General features: G+C 37.4%; 1 protein-coding gene across 1 annotated transcript in view; it reads right to left on the bottom strand.

The window, feature by feature from the left end:
• Positions 1 to 16,619, bottom strand: part of LOC132129573 (PR domain zinc finger protein 5-like) — a 95,505-nt gene that overhangs the window by 34,032 nt on the left and 44,854 nt on the right. The window contains exon 13 of the mRNA XM_059541206.1: positions 13,838 to 13,931. Within this exon, the coding sequence (XP_059397189.1) occupies positions 13,838 to 13,931 (94 nt within the window). The remainder of the gene's footprint in view (positions 1 to 13,837; positions 13,932 to 16,619) is intronic.

Genomic DNA, 16,619 nt, shown 5'->3' with positions numbered 1-16,619 from the left:
TGGGCCCTGGGTCGAGGGATTTGAGCATCTGTCAAGTCTGTAAAACAGGGATTAGTTCAGGACAAAAAGAGCCTGTGCTCTCACGAGCAGATGGAATTGAGGAGGACCATTCCTGACTGAAGTGCTGCCTCTTCTTCCACAGTCTGATGCAATATCATGTTATAAAAGGAGTCTCCGATATGGGGCAAATCCTTCCCTTAGGATTTAGCTCCACTAAATAGTGCACAGGGGTGTCCATACAGTACAGGTTTTTGCAGCTCAGTTTTTAACGGTTTAATTTGCGGTCTAGTTGTTTTTGAATGCAAGAACGCATCCTATGTGAATGGTCTTGTATGAATTAATATACAGGTCCTTCTAAAAAAATTAGCATATTGTGATAAAGTTCATTATTTTCCATAATGTAATGATAAAAATTAAACTTTCATATATTTTATATTCATTGCACACCAACTGAAATATTTCAAGTCTTTTATTGTTTTAATACTGATGATTTTGGCATACAGCTCATGAAAACCCAAATTCCTATCTCAAAAAATTAGCATATCATGAAAAGGTTCTCTAAACAAGCTATTAACCTAATCATCTGAATCAACTAATTAACTCTAAACACCTGCAAAAGATTCCTGAGGCTTTTAAAAACTCCCAGCCTGGTTCATTACTCAAAACCGCAATCATGGGTAAGACTGCTGACCAGAAGGCCATCATTGACACCCTCAAGAAAAAGGGTAAGACACAGAAAGGAATTTCTGAACGAACAGGTTGTTCCCAAAGTGCTGTATCAAGGCACCTCAGTGGGAAGTCTGTGGGAAGGAAAAAGTGTGGCAAAAAACGCTGCACAACGAGAAGAGGTGACCAGACCCTGAGGAAGATTGTGGAGAAGGACCGATTCCAGACCTTGGGGGACCTGCGGAAGCAGTGGACTGAGTCTGGAGTAGAAACATCCAGAGCCACCGTGCACAGGCGTGTGCAGCAAATGGGCTACAGGTGCCGCATTCCCCAGGTCAAGCCACTTTTGAACCAGAAACAGCGGCAGAAGCGCCTGACCTGGGCTACAGAGAAGCAGCACTGGACTTTTGGACAAATTGTGCATGTCATTCGGAAATCAAGGTGCCAGAGTCTGGAGGAAGACTGGGGAGAAGGAAATGCCAAAATACCTGAAGTCCAGTGTCAAGTACCCACAGTCAGTGATGGTCTGGGGTGCCATGACAGCTGCTGGTCTTGGTCCACTGTGTTTTATCAAGGGCAGGGTCAATGCAGCTAGTTATCAGGAGATTTTGGAGCACTTCATGCTTCCATCTGCTGAAAAGCTTTATGGAGATGAAGATTTCGTTTTTCAGCACGACCTGGCACCTGCTCACAGTGCCAAAACCACTGGTAAATGGTTTACTGACCATGGTATTACTGTGCTCAATTGGCCTGCCAACTCTCCTGACCTGAACCCCATGGAGAATCTGTGGGATATTGTGAAGAGAAAGTTGAGAGACGCAAGACCCAACACTCTGGACGAGCTTAAGGCCACTATCGAAGCATCCTGGGCCTCCATAACACCTCAGCAGTGCCACAGGCTGATTGCCTCCATGCCACGCCGCATTGAAGCAGTCATTTCTGCAAAAGGATTCCCGACCAAGTATTGAGTGCATAACTGAACATAATTATTTGAAGGTTTACTTTTTTTGTATTAAAAAAACTCTTTTCTTTTATTGGTCGGATGAAATATGCTAATTTTTTAGAGACAGGCATTTTGGGTTTTCATGAGCTGTATGCCAAAATCATCAGTATTAAAACAATAAAAGACCTGAAATATTTCAGTTGGTGTGCAATGAATCTAAAATATATGAAAGTTTAATTTTTATCATTAAATTATGGAAAATAATGAACTTTATCACAATATGCTAATTTTTTGAGAAGGACCTGTATGTAAGTGCTGCACTGATAAACTGTTAAGCCCTTTCATGTTTTGGCGAATAAAAGATAAATGGCAGATATAAAATTCTGCACTAATAAACTTCTAAATCAGCATCTACAGTAAGTCAGACACCACAACACTGTAATGTGCAGAATAAAAAAGGAAATCCATTCATCTACTAAAATTACATTTAGCACTTATTGTTTGAAAACCAACTTAGTATCAATTTATTTTAGAAATATATAATATATAGAGCAAGAAAACATTTTTTATTATTTATTCAATTTCATTTTATTGCAAAACTGCATGACTTTTTTAATTCTGACGATCATAAAAGATTGGGAAAGTTCCCCACTTCACTCAAGTTCAAGTTGGTCATGCTATGTTTGAAAGTGACTTTTTTAATTCTCCATATGCTATTCACAACAGACAAGTGTTGTTGAAGTGTCACTAATATGACTGCACCTAATGGTTTTTGTTTGTTTGTTTGTTTTCCCCTAAGGCAATTTCTAGGAGCTTTTATACTCTTTGTACAACGCTTTTTTTTTGTTTTGTTTTTTATTTATTTATTTTATTAGTATTCGTTAATTTATTTTTAGCTGGAATCATGCTTTTTGTACTTTCCCTATCCATAAATAAATAAACTGTGTGTGTGTGTGTGTGTATGTGTGTGTGTGTGTGTGTATATATATATATATATATATATATATATATATATATATATCCCTGTAAGTGCTCAAAAAGTGTGTACTGCCACTATTAAAAGTGACCTGACTGCCAGACGACATAATATCACACACAAAAGAATACCTTGTTGTGGCTGTGAACTGATGCATTTTTTTTAACTGCTAACTGATTTAGCATGTGTTGTAATGCACACCGACTTTGTGTGACCCGAGTGTCTCTGCTCTCTCTCCGGATCCCCGTCAGTCCCCTGTGGCCCCAGACACCCCTGTCTGCTAATCGATCCGTTTGGCCCCCCCTCGTGTGAGAGTGAGTGTGTCTGGTGAACAGATGGTTGTCCCTGTCACATGCTGAGAATTGTGCTGGTGTTACGGGGAGATCTTTGTACCTGTAGCTCAGGGCCTTCAGTATGAAAGCCATTAGTCCTGTCCATCACACACTCCATCCTGGCTTCCTCTTTCTAATTCCAACATGCAAAGCAGCTTAACACATTCATACACACACAGACAGTAAATGTAGGCCTGAATGCATGTGTATGGACCGGCAGACTGGAATAGTGCAGTAATACAATATTGATCGATTTTGACCAATAACTGATTGACTTTGATCAGTCACAGACACGCCCAACCATTTCACACTTGACCTAGTGATTACTGACCGACCTCCACAAATAATTTTGTGGCTGCCACACAGGCTTAAACGTTACCATGTAAGTGCTGTGTTCAGTACATACACACACACGCAGAGATGTGTAAGGACAGTCGACTAGTGGGGTCAATTTTGATGATCGATGATGACAGTATGAAGGCTTTTTGTTTAGCAAAAACATTCAGTTTCATATGCGATTTGTCTGTTCAGACCAATGTGAAAAAAATAAAAATAAAAATAGCAGGCAGGCTAAATGAAAATTCTAATTTACTCTCTGAAAGCGAGTGGCGCTTATTAAAAAATTAAATAAGGACTAGATAAAACAACACCAAGCAACACAAAGTACAGTAACAACAGAAACGGTTCTGGATTCTTCCGCTATTCACTGTCAATGCAAAATAGTCTGACAATGTTTGTGAGCATCACCAAGTTGCTATAGCAGTGGCTTTGAGCATGTGACCAGAAGCGTAAATCTTATTGGTAGGCCAGCTTTTTCTGCAGTGAGAAGAAAAAAAGATCAGAAACACACACACACACACACACACATAAAAGAATCTGTCGCACTGATGGGAATCGAATATCTGTGCCCATCTTGACAGATGCCTTGACAGCTGTTCATTCAAAAGGAAAAGTTTATTGCACCAAACTGTCATTTTGTGAACAAAACAAAAACCACTATGCAAGTCAATGGGGAACAGCAACCGAAGGTGAACTATCCCTTTAACTGGTACAATTGCAATTGTTACATTTGCATCCTTTTAAAGAAGTTGCATCAGTAAATTAACCACTTTAAAGCTTTACTATGGCAATTATATTAAAAATTCAATAAATTCACTGGCTGTAATGTTGCACATTGCCACACAGCGTTACATCCAGCTATGTGAACTGCTGTCAACACACTTCTGATGTGTCTCTTTTGGACATTATCAGCATAATTATATGTTAAACAGTTTGGCAAATCCTCCTGAAGAATCCTGACTTACTTCTACTGATTTAACATGATTAATTTACTGAACTGCAATTTCTTTGTCAATGCATCAGTACAGTACTTCAATAAAGTCATTAGGCTGCTTATAAAAAGGCTATATATATATATATATATATATATATATAGTATAGAAGTTTATAATATATAATATAGAAGTTTCACTTTTTGAATGGAATTAGTGAAATAAATAAACTTTTTGATGATATTCTAATTATATGACCAGCACCTGTATACATACATATATGTGTGTGTGCTTGCGTGTGTGTGTGTATATATATAAAATTAAATTAAAGGACAATGGGAAAGAGAACTAATGCTTTGTTTGTTTTTTCTTCTTATAAGATGTTTTTGGTGGGTTGGGATTGACCATTATTTTGTTCTAGCATGAAAAACACTGGCCGCCTCTAATTCAAACAACCCTCCAACTAATCAGAGTTTAAAAAGCGTTGTTTTGCGAAGTCCTAATCCCACTGCTGTCATCAAATCAATCAACAGTGGCAGATACAGTACCTCTGATTTTTTTTTTTTCCCCAAACACATCTTGAATCTGAATTCATTCAAGTGGAAAAAGCTGCTCTTCTTCTGTTGTTTGGATCCAGCAGCAGGCCGTTCAGTAGAGATGTTTATATCACACACATACATAATTTTACTGGACTGGATGGGTTTCACTTGCCAGATGTGGACGGACAGTTTGTGTGTGTGTGTGTAAGCGTGCACTGTTAGACTACTGTGAGAACACAAGCTCCTGCAGCGAGAACATCCCAAAGAATTACCCATCACTACACACACATACGCGTGTGCCTCGGCTTCCTTTAGCATTACAAGATATATGTGCAGGACTTCCTACAGCTGTGCTGTTACATTTCATGCTATCCTTCCACATCTGAGCACCATAAACATGTCACTCCAGCCCTGAGATATTACCTCTTTGCATCCTCAAGGTTTAATAGCTGTTTATTGCACCAAATTTTTGCAGCAAATAATTTTTTGGTAACACTTTAGTTTAGGGACCAACCCTCACTATTAACTAGCTGCTTATTAGCATGCATATTTTACTTGCTGATTAGTTGAGTTCACACAGCGTTGTGATTTCAACCACCATTTATTCGGATACTTTTCAAAATATTATTTTTATTGTGTCATGGAATGCAGTTTTAAAAGTATTTCAAGATGTAGTTGTTTAAAACTCAAATCTGTGGTTTATTTCTGCTGTTTGCAGACTTAAAGGACTTGTGTCATCCTGTCCACGTGAGTCGAACTTGCAAAGTCTGAACTACCGAGGATGCAAGTCTGAGATTTGCGTACTTTGTATTGAGAAATGCGCACAGACCTACGTCACCAGTCTATTTGCCTAATCTTCACAGTACTTTAGACCGCAGTGGAAACGCAGAAAGCTACAGGTCTGGGGGTGGGGTTCCTGTGAAAAAAAGTTCCTGGTACAAATGTTCTGGGAAATTTCAGTGGAAACGTGGGTTTAGTAGTACTTACAAAGTGTCTCATTCTGCATGACCATATTTAAGATCCCTTAATCCTACACATAACTAAACATAACTACCTTACTAACTATTAATAAGCAGCAAATTAGGCATTTATTGAGGCAAAAGTCATAGTTATTAGTTAGTTAATAGTGAGAATTGGTTCCCAAACTAAAGTGTGACTGTTTTGTAAACAAGCCTTAACACATTGAAACCCTTTCAAAGAAGTTGCATCACTAAATTAATCACTTTATAGCTCCATGACTATGGCTATTAAACCATTTATCAATCAATTCACTGGCCATAACATTGCATTTCAGCACTTACCAGTGTCTCATGGGCACTGAGTGCTGAATGAGCACTGAAACAGACATGACTAGCCAGTTTTCAACAATGGATCCTATGGTAGTTAAGCAACACTTCACCATTAGTTTTAAGTGATATTTAGAGCTTAGCTTATTTACAAATCAGTCACTTATAGCCATTTCTGCATATGACTTTCCACACAACATTGAAAAAATGATCGGAAATTGTGTTTAAACTTTGTGGACTGAATTTCCATCTGTCTAGAAGTAGTAAGCACTGACTACTTTATGGACATTTGTCTTAAAATGTGGAATATGTTGTGTGACTAAATCAACAGTTACTAAGAAATACCTTTCATTTCACGCCATGAACCTCGCAATCTCTGACAAATCCAGGGATCAGTTTTTCCTGAGAAACGCACATTCTAAGAACAGTATCCTGTAAACACGACTTTGTTTTCCATTAGAATGATTCAAACCTGTGCACGGTGCATCATGACCAACGGAAATTATGTAAAGCCTGGCCATTAAACTGGAATCAGACTGGATTTAAAGAAATCTATTGTCATTATTGTGTGCAAAATCCATCAGTTGGTCTTTGAGCAGCGCTGAGTGGAGTGTGGAACCCCAAACTCCTGCTTTCTTAAATAGACTGTAATCCAACTATATTGGTGTAGTACCTCCCTGACTCTGCTCTCTGAAACAAAAGTGAAAGAAACAGACTTTTGGTAGAAAAGAAATATGGATAAGGAAAACATGATGCCTTTCATCAAGTCATTTATTTATTTAAGTCTACGGCATAGGTCTTCAATCCTGCTCTTGGGGACCCACTGGCCTGAAGAGTTTAGCTACAACCCTAATCAAACACACCTGAAGCAGTTAATTAAGGTCTTCAAGATTACAGTTCAGGTGTGCTGAAGCAAGTTAGATAAAATGGGCTCTATGCATGGGATGTATAGCCTACGTACATCCAGTGAAATCTCAGGCTGCTTAAAAGCTTCCGGTCTATATTTAACCACAGCGGGAGTACATTACCAGCAGCAATCTTTTTGTCAGTGAATGATGAGTATAAACCACTGATCTTTAATAGAGAACTGGATTTCTCATGACTTCATGAAACTGAAGCCGCCACGCCGCCATATTGGTAATCCCTAGTATTCCCATACATTCCATTGAATTAATAGGAAATCATACAAATTTAATGAGTAAACATAACCTAACAAGTCAGCGTTTTTAAATCTGAAGTAGCTGTGTACATTCGTACAATGCAAACACCCTAGGCATTAGTGATGCGCGGGTCATCTTATAACCTCATAACATAAGAAATTGGCACTTTATTGCGGGGCGGTTTGGGGCGGGTCACTAAAAACAAATATTTTTAAAAATCCATTTATGTTGCATGGAATTTAGTGGTGGAAATTTTGCTTCTTTCAAGAGATTCGTTGATTTTCAGTTCGTTCACCAAAATGATTCATGCACTGATTCGTTCAGTGACCATTTCTTCATATTACACAAATACGCCAGCAGTTGGCGAAAAAGAGTGTCTTATGTGTTATGTCATAAGTCAACGAACGTATTTACTTGTGACAAAAACTGATTTGGCTTTATTAAAGTATGTGCATGATCGCATTAATATAATAGTCTAAATAAATTGTTCAGATTAACAAAGCACAAGGTTTTATCAGGGATTGAACGTGGAGTTATGTTCTGTATTCCAAATATGAAAAAAACGTATGTGCACCAATAACTGCGCTTTGTATCTGCTGATTGCTGATCGAGATTTACATGCTTGGCCGACTGACCCTGTATACTCTCATTCATTTCATTCACGAACGAGATGTATCAGTTCATTCAACTCTTTCACCTATGAGAAGATCGTATTCGTTCACTATATTCAACAAGTCACATGCTCCGTCACATCTTGAGTGACTCTTTTTGACAGGATGAAACAGTTCACAGAGCTGTTCACGAGCTGCGCATGCGCTGCTAATAGCGCCTTGCTCGCGCGCTGCTGTGGGAGGAACTTCATTGAACAAGAAATTAGTCTTTTACTGTCTATGGTCAGTGGATTACGTAAACGAGAACGATTCGTTCACCTAAAAGATTTGTTCACGAATTAACCATCATAGTGCAATTACCTATAGCCTAAATTGATAAGATTACGATATGAAGGTCTAAGTAGCAACGTAACTTCCGTGATGTCCCCAATGCGCGGGGCGGGTCAAGAAATGTTACTTTATTTGCGGGGCGGGCTGGGGCGGTCCAAATAATTTCATAAAAGCGGGACCCGCGGGTTGGAAAAAACCCCGACCCGCGCATCACTACTAGGCATGTTAATGGTTATTTTTTTTATTAATAAAAATGACAAAGTGCTCATTCTGAAATCTTAAGAAAGATTAATGCCTTGTATACACATACACCTTTATTTGCCTTGTACAGTTATTCATTGTTTATATAATTTTGTTATAGTGTTTTTATTCTTACAGTAGGTGCTAAATGAAAATGTTTCAACAATGATTTCGTTAACAGCATTCATTTTGAAGCAGGTATTGATTTAATTGGTGGTTTAATTAATTATTAATTTAGCATACAACATTTGACATGGAAATGGTAATGCTAGTATGTATTTGAACAATCTTCGAGAGTCTGAAATAGATGTTGCTCAATCAGGACAGTAAAAATATACACAGCATAATTTATTCAGATAAATAACTGACTACATTAAGTACAGACAAGAAGCTTTATTTCAATATGGTAAGTTAAGCTTTTCATTTCAGTATAGAGCAATATAGTAACAGATGCTATTTTATTATTCATTGTATATTAAAATACATTTCTGATACTAATACGTTAATGTTTCATAATTCCTGAATAATTACATACATAAAGAAACTGACTATATTTTGTGTTGGATCACCTAAATGATTTAAATATATCGCTTATCCTGCCCAAAAAGACCATAAATATTGCAGATAAAATCTGAAATAAAATTGAATTTACATACACATAACATAAAAACTAATCCCGTTTGACTGGTTTGCTTCAAATCGGGTGATTTTAGGTCAGTGTTTTAGCTGTGACTCAATGGTGCTCTCTACCAGTAACGATTAGTAAGATGGTGGATCGAACACTTCTGGTGGCTTCACTGCCTGTTGCAGTTTAGAATGTGATGAGCGATCCAGTCATATATAGATCAGTGGTATAAACTAATATTAATACATTTTATTGTTAGAATATAACATTAAGTATACCACAGTAATTTAATACAAAACTTATTTAATGAAAAGTTCAATAGAGTTTAAACATCTATGAGGGAAGTTTGTCCCGTTTTGTGAGGCTTCCCAAAGGTTTTTCACACTTCTCCCTTGGATGAAGAAACTCGCAGTAATTGGTTCTACATGAGGTAAGATCTAACCCTTATGATCTCATGCACATTGTATGACTATTGTGAACAGGGTCACTGTGGTTGCCCGTTTATTTAAAAACCTCTTCTGTGGGTCTGGGCAATATGGGTTAATGAGTTAATAAATGATTCACCTAATAAAAAAAATAAACAAATAAGTACTTGCATTTCATTACATTTCAACCATGCATTTTTTAAGTAACCTTCAGGTTCAGTGTAGAAAAGCTAAGTTGCATTGTTATTAGATTCTGTGGTGTGTATTTATTTTATTTTTTTCGATAAACATCTCACATCCAGTCTAGATTTGTGATGTACAACCAATGGGCTTTCGGAGACATACTGAACCTGCATCCCACAACATGGGTCTTGTGACCAGAGCGAGGACAGATACAATGAGGAGTGAAGTTGGAATTACAAGCAATGCAATGGTAAATATTGATATTGTATTGTTTTGTTGATGTTATTTATTTCTTACAGCGGCTTGAATAATTAAAATTGTCATTCTAGATTAACATAAACATAAAAATATTAAATTGTTTTTGTGGTTCAAATAACAATTTCTTTCGATGACAATTAAAGATTAAAACGATATCTACAGATAACGCTAATACACACTACACATATGTTGATGTTGTTAGCATTAAAAGTTTGAGAACAAAGTATAACAAAAATTATCATTTGCAAGGTTTGACATGATCTGAACTAACTTTGCAATCGTTAGATATAATCAGCGCGGTTTATTAAAAAACTTTTTTTTTCTCAGTTGGTAAGAACAAATCTGGCATTTATGGGAAACTGCTTATTTTGTGTATAATTCTGAAGTACAGTGAATATCCACACCAGTGTGTTGACTGACAGCCACACATACACCTCAAAACAATAGATTCAATAGAGCCGGGCCGATGCACAACCCACAAGAAAAAGACCATCCCTTGATTTAAATATAAGGCTCAGAGATTCTTTATCCCTGAAAGTCCAGTCTGATGTTGAAACTTTGGTTTAACAATGATTCCTTAGATGGTTACCTTTTGTAATTATCCACTCTATCAGTGATGTTTCTCATTGGTTTACACTAATTATTTATGTACTTGCTCAATAATCGATTCTTCTCTATTGGGGTTATGATCGATAAAATAAATCAATAATAATAATAATAATAATGATAGTTAATTGAAATAAAACTGCAATAAAATATAATTATTAGATGAGAAATTTTGCTTTGGCTAAAAACTGAAATATGCCGAAACACTAAAGTCACTCAAAATTAAAATTGGAAATAAACAAAAAACTGAAATGAAATCTAACGAAATCTTAAATCTAAATAGTAAATATACACAGCAAAAAAAAAAAATAAATAAATAAATGCTAATTCAAAATATTAAAAATATTCTAATAGTTTATAATAATACTAAAATAACACTGTTCTGTATTGCATCTTCTGTACTGCAGCTTTCAATCGGTTTAATAACTTTACATCTGCCAGATTTAAATATTACTTCAGTAGTGAATCTGAATTAAACAACTCTTTCCAAAGAGAGTTTTAGGAAATCTACATCCAAGTCCATCCTTAAATGGCACGCTACATTCAGGGCTACATTCAGACCAAACAGGACGCAGTTCTGTGGAAACGTTTCTAGTTAATGTTAGAGAGGGTGTTCAGATCATGGCTAATGTTTTGTGTCACTTTCACCTACGACCCTCAATAGCATGTGCACTGACATCATGGCTGAACTACTTTCACTGATGCGGGCACTAGACTAATGTGGCTTGATCTGTCCTGGAGGCAAACACATAGGCTTTTCCACACACACACACACACACACACACACACACACCTTATGCATCGTGGCTGTACAATGGCTCTTTTCAGTTTCGTGTAAATGAGATGTAAAACCAAGGGAACTTTAGCCTCTTCCAGGCCTTGACACCTCACATGATGTCATTCAGCCCTTCACATTCCGTAAGTGTTTCCTTTAGGTCCTCCTGCATTGCTCCCACCAATGGCACCACACTAACCCAGCAGAGTGTGCAAACCAAGACTAATGAATACATGTAAACAGGACATCCATTCACGCCGGAGTCCTTGGATCTGTTTGGACAGTGTTTTTAGTTCGACCTTTAAAGAGAAAAACCCATTCCGTCTTAAAACAGCCCTGTCTCTATGCACTTTGACGTTCCGTACTGCATCTTAAGGCCGTGACACACCATGCCGAAGGTCGGTGTTTTCAAGCAAAGCTTTTGACCCTAACGCAAAAGACGTGAGTGAACACCACAGTTAGCTTTCGTTGCTGTCTGTTCTTTGATGAGGTTTTGTGTGTCTGGATCTTTAACCTGTCAGCTTTTTTATACATTGCATTATTTAGTAATCATCATAAAACACTCAGAATTCATCATGTGAAAACTGTTTTAAAATCAGACATTGTGTTTTGATAATGGAAATAATACTTTAAATCATTTTAGGGGGTCCTCTGCCTAGTGCACAGTGTCAAGTGTCATTACAAACTTACTACAATATTTTATAATAAAAAATATATATATTATTATCTTGACAAAACATATCGTTTGATAGGTCTGTGTCTCAAGGTTTCATATTTGATGGCAATTTTGTGATTAAGTAATATTGTGACGGACATGTAGAAATTGTTTAAAATTTATTATTTTGGTTGTCACCCAGGGGTTATTTGTGGTATAGCACCAAAACTAAATTTCACCTGAACCTCGATTTTTGGAAATTAACTTAGAAGACTTTAAATATAAGACACGTGTCATATGGATATTTTTTATGGAACTTATACATAAGCTAAAGAGAATACAATTATTCATAGTGCTGTTTAGTGGTACAGTTTTGGTATTATAAAATGGAAATGAGGTGAGGGTGTATGTTTGTAAAGGTGGCTTTTGTATGCCGCGCTGGCTAAAAAGCGAAATGCCATGTGGCGCCAGAGGATGACATCATCAGCACGTTGAGTTCAGCAAAGGTGAATTTGTATTATTCTCCAAAAGTCAGACATGGCGTGAGCTGTTCTGTGCCCTGTCAGTCCAAACCCGGCATTACCAAATAAACAGCTTTGATCACACGTATTTCACATTCAGCGCTGTCTGAAAAGGCGGCGCTTTCACCACAGAAATTATAAAGAGCTTAAAACACAGCTTTTTGGATGTTAATGGGCCGGTGGAATGAACATTTTGTGTTTAGTTGAGCTTAAGTGCGGATCTGAGAAACAGATGGTTGGGTTTATGATTAGGTTTAGATGTTTTAATTAGGTATGATTTCATTTATAGGAAGTACTGGGTTGAGTTTAACTTTGGCAAAAAAAACTCTGAATCAAGCTTCTAATCAAGCAGGTAAACCAAACAAACCATCTTGAGATTAACCCTTTGAACCAGAGGAGAGGCTGTCAGTGTGGGTTTTAACCCCACTGAGGAGAGGTGAGCTGGGGGAAGGTCAGAGGGTTTTCCTGCTAGATCTATAGCTTGGTCATTCAACACATATAATGGAATTAAGCCTTTTAAACTACACAAACTAAATCAATAAAAAAACTAAATAAAAATAAAAAATGGGCTGGGGACTCGATTCTATCCATCAGTTGTTGAATGGATGAATCAAGATTTATTTTGTTATTATTATTTAACCAAATTATCCAGTTAACACTTTTTTTGGGTGGGGGGGGGGGGGGGGGGGGGTGAATCAATACACTGGTCTCCAGCTGTATACTGAATAATAATAATAATTATTATTATTATTACTTCTGGTCAAAACCAGGTAGACAAAGATACCCCACAACACTGAAGTTTCTTAGCATGCATCTCTTTACAAAAAGAAAAGCAAAAAATACTAGTGCAGTTGAAAAACTGAAAGTCAGATTTACAGGCAGCAGAGGTCAGGGGTCACAATGCTGGATGCCTACAAAGAGTGTTTCTTTCTTTCTTTCTTTCTTTCTTTCTTTCTTTCTTTCAGGCGCAACACTCACTCTCATCGTGTCTACTGCATTCCAGCACACACATAGTGTTTTTACTCCACTAGGCATGTGTTGGCCTTGATGAACTATGTGTGTATGCACGTGTGGGCTAGGGGTTCGAAAACAAGTCCTTATATGTGTGTGTGTGTGTGTGTGTGTGTGGAAGTCTGCTGTTATGGCAGCACACTGGAATGTTAAGCTCTCCACTATAAAGGCTCTTTAATGAGCGAGCTCTCTGTCACCATGTCCATGCTGAGATGTTCAAAAAGAGAACGATGGAGACAGAGAAACATGCCAAATGCAATTTTTTTTTCTTGAATTCATTGTCTGTATTCATGCCATGAAATAAGCATCTAAAGTATCGCTAAAGTATCTCTGTGAGTTTTAGCCAGCCTCTGGGGATCGATAAGTTCAGGATAGATGATGAAAGGACAGAATACAGTGTACATTTGGATGAGGAGGTCCTGACCTGTGTGGCTGCGGATGTGCACTCTCAGTGTGCCGTTACTGGCAAACTTCTGGCCACAGTACGGACAGATCTTCTCCTTCTCTCCTGTATGGGTCTAAGAGAGAGAAACATAGTACAACAGAGTGTTAACATTTGAGAACGATATTAGACTGGGGCACTTCAACAGCTCCCTTGTTGGGGTGGGGGGGATCATTACTCTTACTTACATTTTGTTTTTCTCATGCAAAGATGCCTTATGACTTTAAAAGACTGAAATAAAGTGAGTACATGAGTCACTTTTTTGGTATTTTCCTCTTTTTTTCCCCCATTTAATTTAACAGCCATGGCCACTATAAATGGTACGTGTAGACCATGTGAAGACCTGTGAGCATGTGATTTATTATTTTTATTATAATTATTATTTTTAATGAAGTCAAAGTAGTTTAAAAAGACAATTAATACATTCTAAACTGGTACAACCCGTGTAAAAGATTATTTTCATATTTTGGTTCCATCACTCTTAAACCGCTGAGCATGTACATTCTCATGCTGACCTTTATTCATAGCATTGACATGAACGCTATTTTTAAAGTTTAAAGAAAACGTATGAATCATATCAGTTTTGGGCTGTATTCCCATAGAGCTGCTGTAAACAGGTCTTATCTTTGAGCGCTGGAGAGAATAGCTGCACCAGCTCCTCCACCTCCTGCTATTTTCTCCATCTCTTTATCTTTTTCCTCCCTTTTCCGTCTCACTTCCTTTCCCGCCTCTTATCTCTCCCCTCCCATCTCAACTTCCCTTCCTCCATCTCTTCCTCTTTTCAGCCCCCCACTCCACTCCACCCCACATCACTCACTCATAAAGTGCAGAGAGACAACAAGCATTACTCTTTCTGTCAAATCCTTTAAAATGCTCCTGTGATGTTGTATAAAAACCTGTACACACACACAGACGCTCACATATGTCCACCAGATGAGTCTGTGTAGCATTAGATTGGGATGTGTTTGTATCACAGAGCTGGACACGGCACTTAACATTACGTAAAACACTTCAAAAGTCCTATTTTTGACTGTAGTATGACTGAAATGTCTTTGATTATTACACAGCTTCCTGCAATACTTCATTCTGATTGGCCAATCGTAGCATTTTGCAGTAAAATAATTGTAATATACCTGACTAGTTTCATATCTTGCTTTTTTATCATGTAATAATAAAGCAAATTAAATAAATATTTGTATTTATCATTGATACTGATCAAATTAAATTGATCAAAAGTGACAAGTCATTGTAATAAAGATTCCTGTTTCAAACTAATGCTGTTCTATTCATCATAAATCCTGAAAAAAAAAAGACTAATATGAGGCAGAGCAACAACTTACTGCATGATGGAGCCTAGAGAATCCCTAAAATTCAAGATGTGGGACAAAACGCCCGTTTGAGATCGTGTCTCAATACTTACATCACATAGTTAAGAAACATCACACGAGCTGTAGACTGAGTGCAATATCACACGAGTGCAAATATGATACTCATCTCATACAACAGTTCATTGAAAAGTTAATATTGTGTTATTTTAGACACAATGTTGTCTGTTTTTCTCAATTTTGCCAACTAAAATATAAAGACAAATCAGAACTGTTTATCCCCAAGCAACCCACAACCCAATTTGGTGAACTGTTTGACGCGTTGAACCATTGGCCATAGTCGCGTTGAATTTGAAGCAGCGCTGCACAGAGCGATGACATCAAAGTATGACATCAAAGCGCCGCGAGAGCGATTCAGAAGCACAAGGAGTCGTCTGCTCTCTAAAGCTCTCATGGTGCTTTGATGTCACACACTGATCAGATCGGTCTGATGGTGATGAGCCGCTTCAAGTCGAACAAGCCTAATGATTCAATGAACCACTCATAAAGAACCAGTTACTTCACTCCTGAATGAATCAGCCATTTGAACGAATCAAACGAATGAATGAATGACTCAAGGACTTAATCATAAGACATTACCACGACCTACTGGGGGAAGTCGTGGCCTAATGGTTAGAGAGTCGGACTCCCAATCGAAAGGTTGTGAGTTCGAGTCCCGGGCCGGCAGGAATTGTGGGTGGGGGGAGTGCATGTACAGTTCTCTCTCCACCTTCAATACCACGACTTAGGTGCCCTTGAGCAAGGCATCGAACCCCCAACTGCTCCCCGGGTGCCGCAGCATAAATGGCTGCCCACTGCTCCGGGTGTGTGCTCACAGTGTGTGTGTGTGTGTGTTCACTGCTCTGTGTGTGTTCACAGTGTGGGTGTGTGTTCACTGCTCTGTGTGTGTGCATTTCGGATGGGTTAAATGCAGAGCACAAATTCTGAGTATGGGTCACCATACTTGGCTGAATGTCACTTCACTTTTTACTGGCAGTTTTAGTCTATTATTTAGAGTATCATTTCATTAACTAAATAATTTTATATTTTCATAGTAATAATAATCAAATTAAGAAAATAAATGATTAGAGTTATTTTAACTGTATTTTACATGTATATATTTATATTCTTACATAATCAAAAATGTTTCTTGAGCAGTAAATCAGTATATTACAATGATTTCTGGAGGATCATGTGACATTGAAGACTGGAGTAATGATGATGAAAATACAGCTTTACATCTAATAAATAAATTGATATTTTACAATTTATTCAAATATAATAAAGTTATTTTAAATTGTTATTTTAAATTTATTTATTTTTTAAATTACAGTATTTTATCAAATAAATGCAGCCTTAGTGAGAATAAGAGACATATATATGTGTATATATATATATAT

The sequence above is a fragment of the Carassius carassius genome, chromosome 46 (assembly GCF_963082965.1).
Source record: "Carassius carassius chromosome 46, fCarCar2.1, whole genome shotgun sequence".
In the NCBI taxonomy this organism is placed as follows: Eukaryota; Metazoa; Chordata; class Actinopteri; order Cypriniformes; family Cyprinidae; genus Carassius; species Carassius carassius.
The sequence above is the reverse complement of the archived record's forward strand: the minus strand, read 5'-3'. Positions and strand labels throughout refer to the sequence as shown.